The sequence below is a fragment of the Zootoca vivipara genome, chromosome 2 (assembly GCF_963506605.1).
Source record: "Zootoca vivipara chromosome 2, rZooViv1.1, whole genome shotgun sequence".
Lineage (NCBI taxonomy): Eukaryota > Metazoa > Chordata > Lepidosauria > Squamata > Lacertidae > Zootoca > Zootoca vivipara.
Window position 1 is genome coordinate 32,958,659 of NC_083277.1, and position 13,238 is coordinate 32,971,896.

A 13,238-nucleotide genomic window follows, 5' to 3' on the forward strand; every position below is an offset into this window, starting at 1 on the left:
CTGTTCCAACTCTATACTGTCTTTCTGCTTCTGAGAAGATGCAGGAGGAGCAGGGAGAGCAGGTGGCTCCCACCATTCCTCCTCAGTGCAGCCCTCCTCAGCATGGTCCGTGACACTGCTGCTGCTGTTCTGATTATTTATTAGATTTATTACCTGGCTTTAACCATAAGGTTGTTGGAAGTGAAACAGAAGGGTTCAATTAGGAAGTTAATATGCTGACAAAGAGTTAAGGGTGGGTAACAACAATGCAGAAGTACAATATTAACATAATTTACAGTTAGACGAATAGGATGGGTTCACATATATACATGTCAAAAAATAAGGGGGTAGAGGTGTGGCTTCAGCACATTTCAAAAGCTATATACTAGGATCACTTCTTGCATGGGGTTATGTTCTGGTGGGATAGTGTGTAAAGGCAAAACCATGTAAAGTCGGAATGACTCCACACGTTCAGTCTTACCTGATGAAGCTAGTGCAAGATCTCATGGGGTTGTCCAAGATCTTCTGCAGGCCTTTTGAGCTCGTGCAAGACCTTCCCATAGCCCATTGAACAAGGTGGATGTCTTTACAGCTCTTTCTGTGGTGTGAAAACACAGTGCAGAAAGAGCTTTTTAAGCTCTCTGTCTTTCTTTCTGGGCTATGGGAAGCATTTGTGCAGGTTCTGAAAGCTCTGCAGAGATCATGGACTGCCCCTTTTGATGTGTCCTGTGCTCTCCTGTTTTAAAAAATTCTGCAATTGCAGAAGTAAAATCCACTTAAGCTGTGATCTTACTGTGTAGTGAAGGGTCTGGACACACCTCTGTATGGAGTTCATAGCTTAGGTGCCACTACAGAGATTGCCATAGATGGTACTCCCATGTAAGTATTGATAGGATATTGCAGCCTTAGTTCTCTTCCCCCCACCCTCCATTTTTGGAAGACTTGATATTAAATAGTGGGTAGACGACACTGATTCTTCAAGAAGCTCTTTATTCGGAAGCCAGAACAGAACTGAACTGCATCGCTGAGCTGGCCTGCTTTTATAGAGGCTGGCTCAAACAATGTATCAAACATAATTCAAAGTTCCCTCCTAAAGTTCCCTCCTAAAACAACTGTCAAGGTCCTGAGGGAAAACAATATACACTAATACATAACACTTGATGTAGCAGACTAGTTTTTAAAAAACAGTCACTAATTTTAATGAGTGATGCCCTTCAGCTGTCTTAACCATTTTACTTCTTAGTTTTCTAGAACAGTTACTCTTCCCAAGGTTCATTTTTATCTTACAGAAATCCAGAGTCTCAATTCAGTATGCCTTTCTTTCCATTTATATTATAAAAAGGTATCTAAAATAAATTCCCTGAGCAGAAAACAAGGACATCTTTCAAAAATTATTTACACTGGATATAATCCAAAAATATTCTTCAGTTTAGTTATTAGCTTTCCCCCAAAGTGCAAAATATTCAATTAAGCCTTCTCTCAAATTGGCCATAACTTTCAATTAACATAAACCAAATTTCATTTTGCTAACAATATCAATCAGTGCATCTAACGAAGAGTTACAGCTGAAATGCTTCACCTTCTTACTTACATTTAAAGACTGGGCTTTATGTGTGCGTGCGTGCGTGCGTGCGTGTGTGCGCACACACACACGCACAGAGCAGGTTTCGACTGAATTAAATATATGAGACTATTTGCTCTGTCTTAAATGTGTGTGCAATAATTTCTTATTCATAAACAGCTCCAATTTAGAGAGCTCTGTCCCAGATAAAATCAACCCTTATGACTAGGGCTGTAAGAAGGCACCTGATCCCATTATCCCTGTATTCAGAGTGTGCAGCATTGTTTCCATTCCACTGCAGTTCATATTCCACCAAAAGTTATTTTATTCATCTCGCTGTTCACTGTGGCAAAATGACATTGTTGTTACATTATTCCATCCTATTCATTTCAATTCAAATGGAAAGGGGGGGGGAGATAACCAATTACCGGTACGTACTGCTTGTGAAATGAACACAAAAACAGCAACAGCTGCAAATACTGGTTGTATTTACTTGATTGATATCCGTTCTGGATATGGAACAAATAAACGAGCCCTAGCAATTGCCATTCCCATTTCCATCAGAGTTCTCTGAAATCCTTACTCATGACTAAAGTGGACCTCACAGGATAAACATGTGCCATAGTCTAATTTTCTTTTCAATGACAAGCACCCATAGAATAGTGTTGTTGTTGTTTAGTCATTTAGTCGTGTCCTACTCTTCGTGACCCCATGGACCGTAGCATGCCAGGCACTCCTATCTTCCACTGCCTCCCGCAGTTTGGTCAAACTCATGTTTGTAGCTTCAAGAACACTGTCTAGCCATCTCGTCCTCTGTCGTCCCCTTCTCCTTGTGCCCTCCATCTTTCCCAACATCAAGGTCTTTTCCAGGGAGTCTTCTCTTCTCATGAGGTGGCCAAAGTATTGTAGCCTCAGCTTCAGGATCTGTCCTTCCAGTGAGCACTCGGGGCTGATTTCCCCGAGAATAATAGAATTGTAGAATTGGAAGGGACTCCAAAGGTTGACCCAGCTGCTTTTCTGAGTGTGGGTGGAAAATACATTGCATATGAGAGGTAGTTCCGCCTCCTTGCTCTTGCTGTTGACCCACTCATATTTGTAGAATGCAGGAGGGTGAGTGCAGAACTACCACTGCAGTCTCCTCAGAAACTCCTGAGACCACCAATTCTTGTCAGTCCTGTGACAGGCCAAAAAGGAAGTGTGCTCTAAGCATCCCATACATTCAGAGTACAGACTGACATATTGTAGGTCCCCCCCCCAAAAAAAAATAACTAGAAGAAAATATGGGGAGATTTTGGGTGGTTTGGCTGATTTAAATATTGTGATACATGGGTATGTTTCTACTAGTCGTGTTGTTGAATATCAGGCTATTCTTTCCTCTAGGCTGTGTCCTGCTGCTTTTCCATCATGTTCATTATTTCGCTGAAGCTGTCTGTATTCATCACATAGTTGTCAATTTTAATTTTTAAGGAAATAAAACACATATGTGGTCACAGGATTTCAGCTTCTATGCATTCTCTGTCTCTGTGTGAAATCCAGAGAACAATTTTGTATCATTCATTCATAGCTGAGTGTCTGAATTATTTGCTCCAGATGGCCAACAGGTGCATACTGTGTAAGACTATTGTATTTAGTGTTGATTCACACCATCTGAGAATTTAACCCCCAAATGGGTAGAATAATGCACAAACTCTTTTCTTTCTAAAGGACTGTATCGGCTGCCGACTAAACAGATTATGAACTTGGTTATCTCCGCTATACAGTGGTAGTAATTAAAAGGGCTGGGGGGGGGAGGGGAGAAGAATAACCAGTTAAATAATGATAATTGTGCATTGTTGTCATTTCCCCATTTCCCCCTTTGTTCTGCTTTTATGCTGACAGCTGCTCTCAGAATTTCTCATTTTCTTTAGCCCATGTAATTTATTTTCTTCAAACCTAGTAAATGGGCTCTTTTTGTCTGGATAAGAGAAAGAACTTCGTTGTTTAAAAGACAAATATTAAAAGGTGCCCATTGCTGGCATTTTCAAATGCAGATAGTGACCTGAACTGCTGAACTGTCATCGTTTTGATGTAATTTCTCTTGCCCTCACCAAAAAAACCAAACCCCATCTACATATTCGGCACAGGTTTATTAACTTTCCATAACTAATACTTTTTTGTACCCCAAGTTCTTTGTGAGTGATTGCTATTTCTTGAGGCGGTTGAAAACACAAATGGACATGTCAGAAACAAAGGGACATATCCCTGCAGTTTTGCACTGCATTATGCAACTTTTTACTTTTTCCATCTTTCCCAAGCTAACTTGTTGAATGTAACAGTGACAAATCCCAGCACTACTGGACACAACTAAAGGACTTATATTCACAAGAATATAAGAAGAATGCTGCTGGGTCAGGTCAAAGGGTCAGGTCATCTAGTCCAGCATCCTGTTGCAACTGTGGCCAAAAAGATGCCTAAGGCAAGCCCACAAGCAGGACCTGTGTTCAACACCACTCCCCCCCCCCTGTGGAGGGAGAACATAGTCATCATGGCCCAGTAGCCATTGCTAGTAGCCTTATCCTCCATGAATTTGTCTAATCCCCTTTCAGAGCCATCCAGATTGGTGGCCATCACTACATCTCGGAGGAGCAAATTTCATAGTGTAACTGTGCTGTGAGAAGTGCTTTCTTTGAATCTTCCAACATTCAACTTCTTTGGATGGACCTGAGTTCCGGTACAGTCATACCTCGGAAGTCGAACAGAAACCAAAGCATGGCTTCCAGTTGGCTTCAGGAAGCTCCTACAGCCAATCGGAAGCTGCGGAAGCCCCGTCGGACGTTCGGGTTCCAAAGAACATTCGCACACCGGAAAAATCACTTCCAGGTTTGCAGCGTTTGGGAGCCAAAACATCCGAGTACCAAGGTGTTCGGGATCCACTGTATGACTGTATTATGAGAGAGGGTTTCTCCCTCTCCACTTTGTCCCATACCAGGGATAGATTTCTGCATCTTATTCTACCTTTTATCGTAGCTTAAAAGCCCCAAATGTTGTTTGTCTCTCCCTACCTCTGCAGCCACAAAGCAACTGGCAATTGTACCTGAGCTTTATGTAATGATGTGTAGTTTCCTGGCTTCTCTGATAAGTGTGGTGTTGGCTGATTTCCAACTCTCTAGTAAGCAGACCAATTTTAGAGATAAATTGCATATTTAAAAATTGCAACAATTTCAGATTTAAGCTGTTTTAGAACCCTCAGGTGTGAGCTTCATGGACTCTAGGACTTGCTAAGTGTAATTTGTCGGTTATCATGACTTCATTATGCCACCTCTGTTTGCAGCTTAGTTCTGCTTAACCCACTCATAGTCACAGTACTTGAAATTGCAGTTCTGTTACTAATGAAGGTTTTATTCCAAAAATCACCATGCAGTCTAAACATAGATTTCAGGTTACATGGTTCAGTGGTTCAAAGCAAAGCTCGAAGGTAAATGGGGTAGACACAAGCTAGGATGTTGCCTCAACACCTGACAGACACATCCCTTTGCCCTGCTTTTGGAAACTTAAAGATTAAGGTTATATCCTGTGTACGCTTATTTGAGAGAAAGCTCCATTGAACATGGTGGGATTTAATTCTGAGCAACCATGCATAGGATATTGCTGGAAGATACATCTCCTCTTGCAACATCCATGGTGCCAAGTACATTCCCAGGTATGCATTAGAGAGTATGTTAGTGGTGTGTTGTTGAGACCTTTTCTAGCCATATATTCATACTTTGCTGAAATATCCTTCCAAAGGTCATAGCAAGAGTGGAAGTTAAGTACATCCAGATCAGTTTTGATAATAGTTATTTTCATTCACTTTTCTCAAAATCACCTTGAGCCTTTTTCCAACAGACGTTTTTGTTTTATTTCCTATTTGAGTCCAAAGAACATCTCTTTCTATCCACTTTCAGGACTATTATATTCATACAAAAGCAGCTTAGTGGTCATTTCTGTGACCCATTGACTAAAAGAAAGAAATATCTACTTTCATATTTCAGCAACAAATCTCATTGTTATTTGTTAAAACCGTTGCTCTTGGAAGCTTCAGGAATACTATACTTTTCACAGTGATGAACTATGGAACATGAATGCTGTGTGAGGGGTTTGTTGAAACTTCTGCTATGTGAGGGGTTTGTTGTTCTTCGATATGCAGTGCCTTCCACCTTCTGCCTTTTGTCTTTTCTTGTTGCCTAGTAATCACTCACGTTTTCCCACTAAAATAATAAGGCATACAGTACAGATCACTTTTGCATTTTAAAACCATTTATTCCCAACTGTGTTTTCATATCGAAGCAATGATCTGCCTTCCTCCTTTTCCATTAATGAACTCCATTTAACTCCAAAAGTTTTGTCTCAAACTCACTTCAATCAAAGAAGTGAACTGTGCAAGACCCTTAACATTATTACCGTCCATGGCAAATGTTTACCAGCTTTAGTTAATTAGTTAGTTAGTTAGTTAGTTAGTTAGTTGATTTTATAGCATCTAGTCCTTTTCTGTGAACTAACACTACTCTTCTCTGTCCCACATTTTATACTTCTACGATTTTACAGATGCTTATGTAGGCATTTCGGTCAATCTCTGTTTCTGTGGCCAATCAGGTCTGTGCACTGCTCAGTCACTCTTAATCCAGAAGTAAAGCTATTTCCATGTGTGCCAGGGTAGAAAAATAATGTGACTGACATTTCAGTATTAGGAAATCCCCCTCCCTCCTGTTGTTATGAGGGCAACCATTACAAATAGTAGGATGGTACGGAGGATTGTTCAGTTGAGAACTCAAGTGTTCTAAGACTATATGTAGCCTGGAAACATGGATTGCTCTGCCTTGCACACCTACTAAGGCAAATCTGTCCCTGCACGCCGGGGTTGCTTAGGACCCACATCTAAAATCCAGTGTTTACCCTGAATATCCTGATTGTGACCCAGATTCTGTTTTCTTTAGGGTTTTTTTAAAAACAACAACAACAACAAAATTTCTCTTGGTTTATCTGTCCATTTCTTTATTTAGGAATTTACATGCTTCCTTTCACCATTAGGTCACAGGGCAATGTACAGGACATTAAAACACATTCATAGATATTCTAAAAGGTATTAAAGCAGAAATACAAGACAAGCATAGCATAAACTAAGAAAGAAAGCTTAAAATAGTGAGTGACACAATCCAAAACTAACCACAGACAGGTTACACATTGCCATCTGCCTGGTGAAATAGGTACATCCTCACCTTGCTTCTAAAAAGATTTAACTTTGAGGCAAGGTGTACTTCAGTAAGAAGTTTTAGAGCTGCCACTGAAGAAGCCCAACTATGGGCCCCAGCACTACTTATCTCATCCATTTTCAGGACTACCAGAAAGGCCTCCTTAACTGATCTTAAAAAATGGAGAGAATGTTTGGGAGAAGGCATTTTCTCACATACTTGAATCTCAGGCTGTTCAGTTTTCTTTAGTTTTTAGGGGTACCCTTCCCCCTTGATTCCAAACCTCAAACTGAGGCAAGGTGGAGTGATACTTTTTATTTTGATTACTCCTTATTTATAAATTTACTGTATATCCATTCTTCTTTTCCTCCAAGGAGCTCTCTTAACTGAATGTAAGTTGGATGTTACACTTCAAACTGCCAGATTGTCTTCCTTATAAGAAATAGTGGGTTGGTTTTAGTTACATGAAATATATGTTAATTTTATTATTATGTATACCACAGATGATAACACGCTGCACGGACCAGTTTTCATCCAGGAACCAAGCAGTGTTGTTTTTGCACTGGATTCTGAGGAAAAGAAAGTCAAACTCAACTGTGAAGTGAAGGGAAATCCTAAACCAACTATAAGGTTTGTTGCATATCGATCAACTTTTTGGAGGGGGGCGCAATGTTCTGTTGCTATGAAGAAAGAGAAAAAACTCCTGGTCAGAGCAAAAAAAAAACCCAGTAAACTGAAAAGAAACCATCAGGTCTACATTAATGTTTTTGCTTTCCAAGGACCAGCCATATTCACCCAATAGCAGCATTGAAAAAGCCAAGACTTGTGGGACTGTAAAGAGACTCATTTTTATTATGTCAAATGATTTCATAAACTAGGGTGTAATTTGGCTGATGCACAAAATAACTGCGTAAGGAGGTAAAAGTGGGTTGTGATTTCACATGTTTGAGGAAGGCTGTGGCACTCAGAAGCTTATGCCACACAATAAATGATAGCCTTTAAAGTGCCAAAATACTGTTTGTTTGTTCGTTTGTTTGTTTGGGAGTCAGTGTGGTGTAGTGGTTAAGAGCAGGAGAGTCGTAATCTGGTGAACTGGGTTCGCATCTCCGCTCCTCCACATGCAGCTGCTGGGTGACCTTGGGCTACTCACACTTCTTTGAAGTCTCTCAGCCTCACCTCACAGAGTGTTTGTTGTGGGGCAGGAAGGGAAAGGATAATGTTTGCCACTTTGAGACTCCAGACAAATTTTAAGTAAAATGTTTGTTACATGAATGTTCTCAAAACAAAAACATATATATATATATATATATATATATATATATATATATGGCATAAATTGAAATAAACCTACTCTGGACATTTTAAAAATGTATGGAATTTGCCCTGGGAAAATCAGTTTGGGGTATTTTTTTTATCCTCTAGGAATGTCTGTGTCCCTATTGCATTATGTTTCCATACCTCTGCCGTTTATACATTATAATCTAAATAAGAAGAGGTAATCAATGAAGGTGTTGGATACAATAGACCTTCCCTTAGTGTGGGGTGTTGGACTGGATGATTTAGCCCTTGAGCTGAAAGATTCCGTAAAAATAAGTAATCACCCAGAGCATCAGCTTCAGTAAAAGCAGTACCACAACAGTGATGTAAACATTAATCTGGTTTGTGACTGACTGGTAAGATTACTTATCAGGTTAAATGTTACATAACATTTCAGATTTATACAGGAAAATGTGTTTTTATGGTTCTTAGGAAATAAAGAGAAGGTCATTTGTTGTATTTCTTTTTCTCTCTCTCTCCCCCCTCCAACCCCCAAGCAAAATTCAACCACTTCCGTTTTTGTACCATAGGTGGAAGTTAAATGGAACCATTGTTGACATCGGTATGGATTACCGCTACAGTGTGGTTGAAGGCAGCTTGTTGATCAATAATCCCAATAAAACTCAAGATGCTGGAACATACCAGTGCGTAGCAACGAACTCATTTGGAACAATTGTTAGCCGAGAAGCTAAACTACAATTTGCGTGTAAGTAGCAACAATATCATATGGTAGATATTACTTTGTTACAACATTATGTTGGCGGGGGGAAGAGAGACTATTAAATTGATGGCTCTTTAAAGGCTCATATATACATAGCTCCTTTTGGAATGTATCTTCATTCATAGGATGTGTTATTCAATCTGTAAATAAATAAACGTTTTTGACTAGTCTGTTTTTACAGAGAAAATTTAAAAGGAAAAAAGTGTATATAATGAGAAATTATTAATAGAATACCTGTGCAATCTTAAGGCTGTGAGAGGGAACCAAAGGCAGGTTGACCATCAGCAGGGCAGAAATGAGGGCAGAAAAGCATTTGTTCACTCCACTGTTTTGCCTAGTGAATAGTTTTCCTCCCATTGTAAGCAGTGTGGGGGAAATAAGAGGGGTCTAAATCTACCTGGAGCTAGCCTGGATCTCTCCCATATGATGGATTTGGATCTTCAGAGCTGCCATTGGCATGCCTCCCTTTTGGTTTTTCGAACCTCAGCCTTCTTTTGTTGGTGTTGGGCCAGAGTATTGGAGGTGTCCACAGCAGCAAGGAGGGGCGAATCTAACATCAGATCATCTTTCTCTCCTGACACTGGAGTTTTGTAAGCCTAGGTGCATCAGTTTTCAAAACATTTTTAACATTTCAGAACTTCAAAAAAGGCAAAACTTACAATGACTTTTTATAATGTAGTGTGAGATCTACGAAAAGCTGTTGATTACTCAGCACTGCTGACTTTGAAAATGGCATTTGTCCTTTGACTTTATGCGTCAGTTACAGAAAACCAGATTATTTGTCTGCAAATGTTTGTTATCCGTTCTATTCTGAACTGCTGGCTGATTCTGTCCCACCCATGTTTTCAGCTGTCATATAACTCTATCAAAGTTAATTAATTAGTCAAAAGTTTTACATCATTTTTTTTTACTCCTGCCCCAAATACATTTAGGCTGGAATCACAATAAAAGGCTAGCATTACGGTATTCACTGTTAAGTGTGACCACCATTTTATAGATAGATAGATAGATGATAGATAGATAGATAGATATGAATAAATTATAGATATCTGCTTCACCGCTTGCAAACACACAAAGGGCTGGTTGTTGTCCTATGTCCCTGTGTGTGTTTGCATATTCACTGGAATTGATGCATATATTTGCCTCTTAAGTGAAACATTACTAAGTTTCACAGAACATACTTTTTCAGTGAGCTTCCTGTTTGTGCCCTGTCACCATTTCTCTTCCTTGGCCAGCATTTTATTTATGCAGATGAATTAGGCTGATTATATTGATGCTGAAAATTAAACCTGAAAATTAAAACATATACCATAACAAAAGCCAATTTTTATGTCAAGCTTTATTGAAAAATGATTGGTGAAAAGTAATAGCTATTGGGAAGGCAAAGTATTATATTTTTCAAAATAATTTACAATATAGTATCAGCTCCTCATATACTGATAGTGTTTGTTCAACGACTGAAAATGTGCTCTTCTTGTGAAACATAGGTAATGAACAGTTTCTTGGAGACTAATAACTTTAGATGCTGGTTTGTCAGGGAGATTGCTTCATAAATACTCCTTCTTCCTCTTGAATCCTGGTGTTCTCCAGTACCTCAGACATCACAAATCAAATAAGTTCGCTATTCATCAAACAACGTTTCTATACAGTGGTACATTATTATTCAAAGCCAACTGCTTTGAAAAGATTTTTGTTGTCATCATACCATGTGAGAAAGTTCCACAACAGTCTGACCATATATTCAGGCCACACAGAGGATGATAAAATGGCAAAAACCATTAATTCAGCCAGTACTTGGCCACTTAAATGGTTCAGTGAGTTTAAGGAGCAATAATAAATAGCTAAATCATCCGGTGTCAGAATAAATGTGGGGGATATTGAATTGACATCAATAGGAGGTGCCCTTTTAACTACTGAACTTGGCAGGTTTGGAAATTTTGCTTTTTGTGTGTGTTGATTTGTTTTGTAATAGAAAGAAAGAACTTTGAAGATTGTGAGCACGCTACATTAAAATATGTGTTTTGTTTAATTGGTATGTCATTGTAGACCCAAGAAAACATCTGGACTATAATAGAAGCTTTGATAGATGAGCAAGCATAAGCTTGGCTTGACTGATTTTTAATTAAGGAGGTTGCCTTAATAAGCAAAGTTTGTTCTTTAGCAGTGAAGTGGCAAATGGTGACTTTCATAACCAGCACATTCTTAACATTTATATCAAGTAAATGTCAGACACATCACTCACATTTTGATTTGAAATAGGATGAAAGGAGTGGGAGCGCATGTTGTGTTTGGGGGCTTTTAAAATTTGTTTTGTTTTTTCCCCCTAAAAATATATGTCAACTTATTTTGTCTGAGATGGCAAACAGAACTGTCTAGATTTTGAAATATTCTTGTTGGATTAAGTTTATTACACATCATTTGCTTCTAAAAAGCAATAAAGATGTGCATCAATTTTAATAATGTATTCTTTTCAATTCCAAAATGTATGTAATTCTAATAGAATAAAATGAACTGTAATGGACACTTCCTGAAAGTCCAAGCTGACTTCAGAGCACAAAGCCTCCTTCACTGAGGCTTTCTTTTTGGTTTCGGAGAAGAAATCTCAAAATATTCCCCCCTATCTAGTAATTTGATGCACCACTAAAAAAAGTTCCTTTGACTTCAATAGCTCCATGGGTTTCTATTTTTACCAGTACAGTACTATTTATCCCAAATCTTACTTTGCTACTCAGGGACCTCTGTATTGACTGTTCTCGTACTTGCAGCCCTTGACCTACTGTACTTGTAGATTCAGCGGCTGTTCCATGCTTTGTTTCCATCATACTATAAGATATTTATAGCATGGGAAAATATATTTATATTTATAAGATATTTATAGCTTGACTGTTATAGCTTCAGTTAGTCTATCAGTCAGCACCTTTCACAGTTCCTTCTTTAATCTCTACCACCCATTATGTTGTTGATGACCTCTGATTTCTTCCCTCTGATACCGCATTTTAACTTCTGTGGCAAATTATACCCATCTAGTTTGGAGATAAAAGGCTGTCATTATACTCAAGGGTTAAATTTTAATACAAGGGCATCATTAAAAGATGTTGGTGTTCTCTCTCCCTCTGTCTCCTGGTTAAGGGCTAAATTATTTTTTTCATGTAGCTTATTCCCTGCAGATTAAACTCTGAAGTAGCTATTTAAGCTCTTGAAGAGGTCAGAGTGGATCAGCAATTATTCCTGAAATATGTATTTAGGTTACAAACTGATTTTGATAAAAGTGCTATATATGTGCCCTCAAATACTTGACATGTTATACATAATTAACATTTAAAATTTTCCTCATTGTTTCTTGAAATGCTTTAAAAAAAATAAAAAAAAAATTACAAAAGTAAGGAATAACTAATGAGATGTGGATTGATGGTACTTTTTTAAAAAAGCACCTTTGCTTGCAGTTGTAAGAATTTAATTATTCATAACATGGTCAAATACTCATTGACTAAATCTTCCTATATCCATAAAATTGTACGGTTGACATCACTCAGCCCCTGTTGGAGGATTTGTAGTGTTTCATCACAATCCTGGATTTGCATGCAGTAAAATCCAAGAGGCCAAGAAAAAATGAGCTTAATAGTTGTACAAGGTGAGGAGGAGAACCTCAAGGGACTTGATGTGGGGGAGTGGCAGGGATTTGGCAAGTTGAGTGAGAAGGGGGCATAGCCCCTAATATTAATACGTGAATGAAGTAATTCAGATTATGCTATGATGGTTTTACTGGATGGGGAAGCTTAGCATGGCACTGTTGTTTTCTGCTGGATATTAGCTTGATAGCTCAAATAAAGGACATAAAGACATTGGCTGGTATCCAATTGTCTTCCTCCACTGATGGAAGGCTGTTTGATCAGGTGGAGGCTTCCATTAGTGGAAAGGGCAGAGGCATTTTTTGCTGATTTCCCCTATTCTTTCTAGCCATCTGTCCCTGGTGGTTGAGGACACTTCGGAACAGCAAACAGCATGATAGGGGTGCAGGGAAACTGCAGGGAAGAGAAGAGAATTGGCAAAAAAATAATCTCCCTCCCCCTTTCATGGAAGCCTTTGACATTTATCCATCAGCGGAAGAACACAACTGCATGCAAGCATTTATTTTTTTCAGAAACAAAATTCTGCAGTCTGTTAGGCTACTTAAAGCATTTCGAAGTCGGTGGGAGTTAAGCAGCCTAGCTGTTTACAGAACTGCAGCCTAAATCAACAAGGAACTAAGCCTATATCTGTAAGTGGACAATATGCTGTTCATCCTATTCAGAAAGATGATCTTCGGAGCTATGAATTATTAACACATAACCGAGTGGCAAAATAAATAATTGATCTCCTAAAGTGCTGTGCAGCCTCCTCTCCTTCTGGTTTATTACATTTATTTCTTGTCTTACAGGCACCTATGGTGTTGGTTGGTACACTTTGATCCGCT

At 38.8% G+C, this 13,238-nt stretch overlaps 1 protein-coding gene across 1 annotated transcript in view; it reads left to right on the top strand.

Annotated features, from left to right (window-relative positions):
* LOC118080810 (contactin-4) overlaps positions 1-13,238 on the top strand; it is a 532,292-nt gene that overhangs the window by 321,034 nt on the left and 198,020 nt on the right. The window contains exons 5-6 of the mRNA XM_035106605.2: positions 7,251-7,377; positions 8,595-8,770. Coding sequence (XP_034962496.2) covers positions 7,251-7,377; positions 8,595-8,770 — 303 coding nt within the window. The remainder of the gene's footprint in view (positions 1-7,250; positions 7,378-8,594; positions 8,771-13,238) is intronic.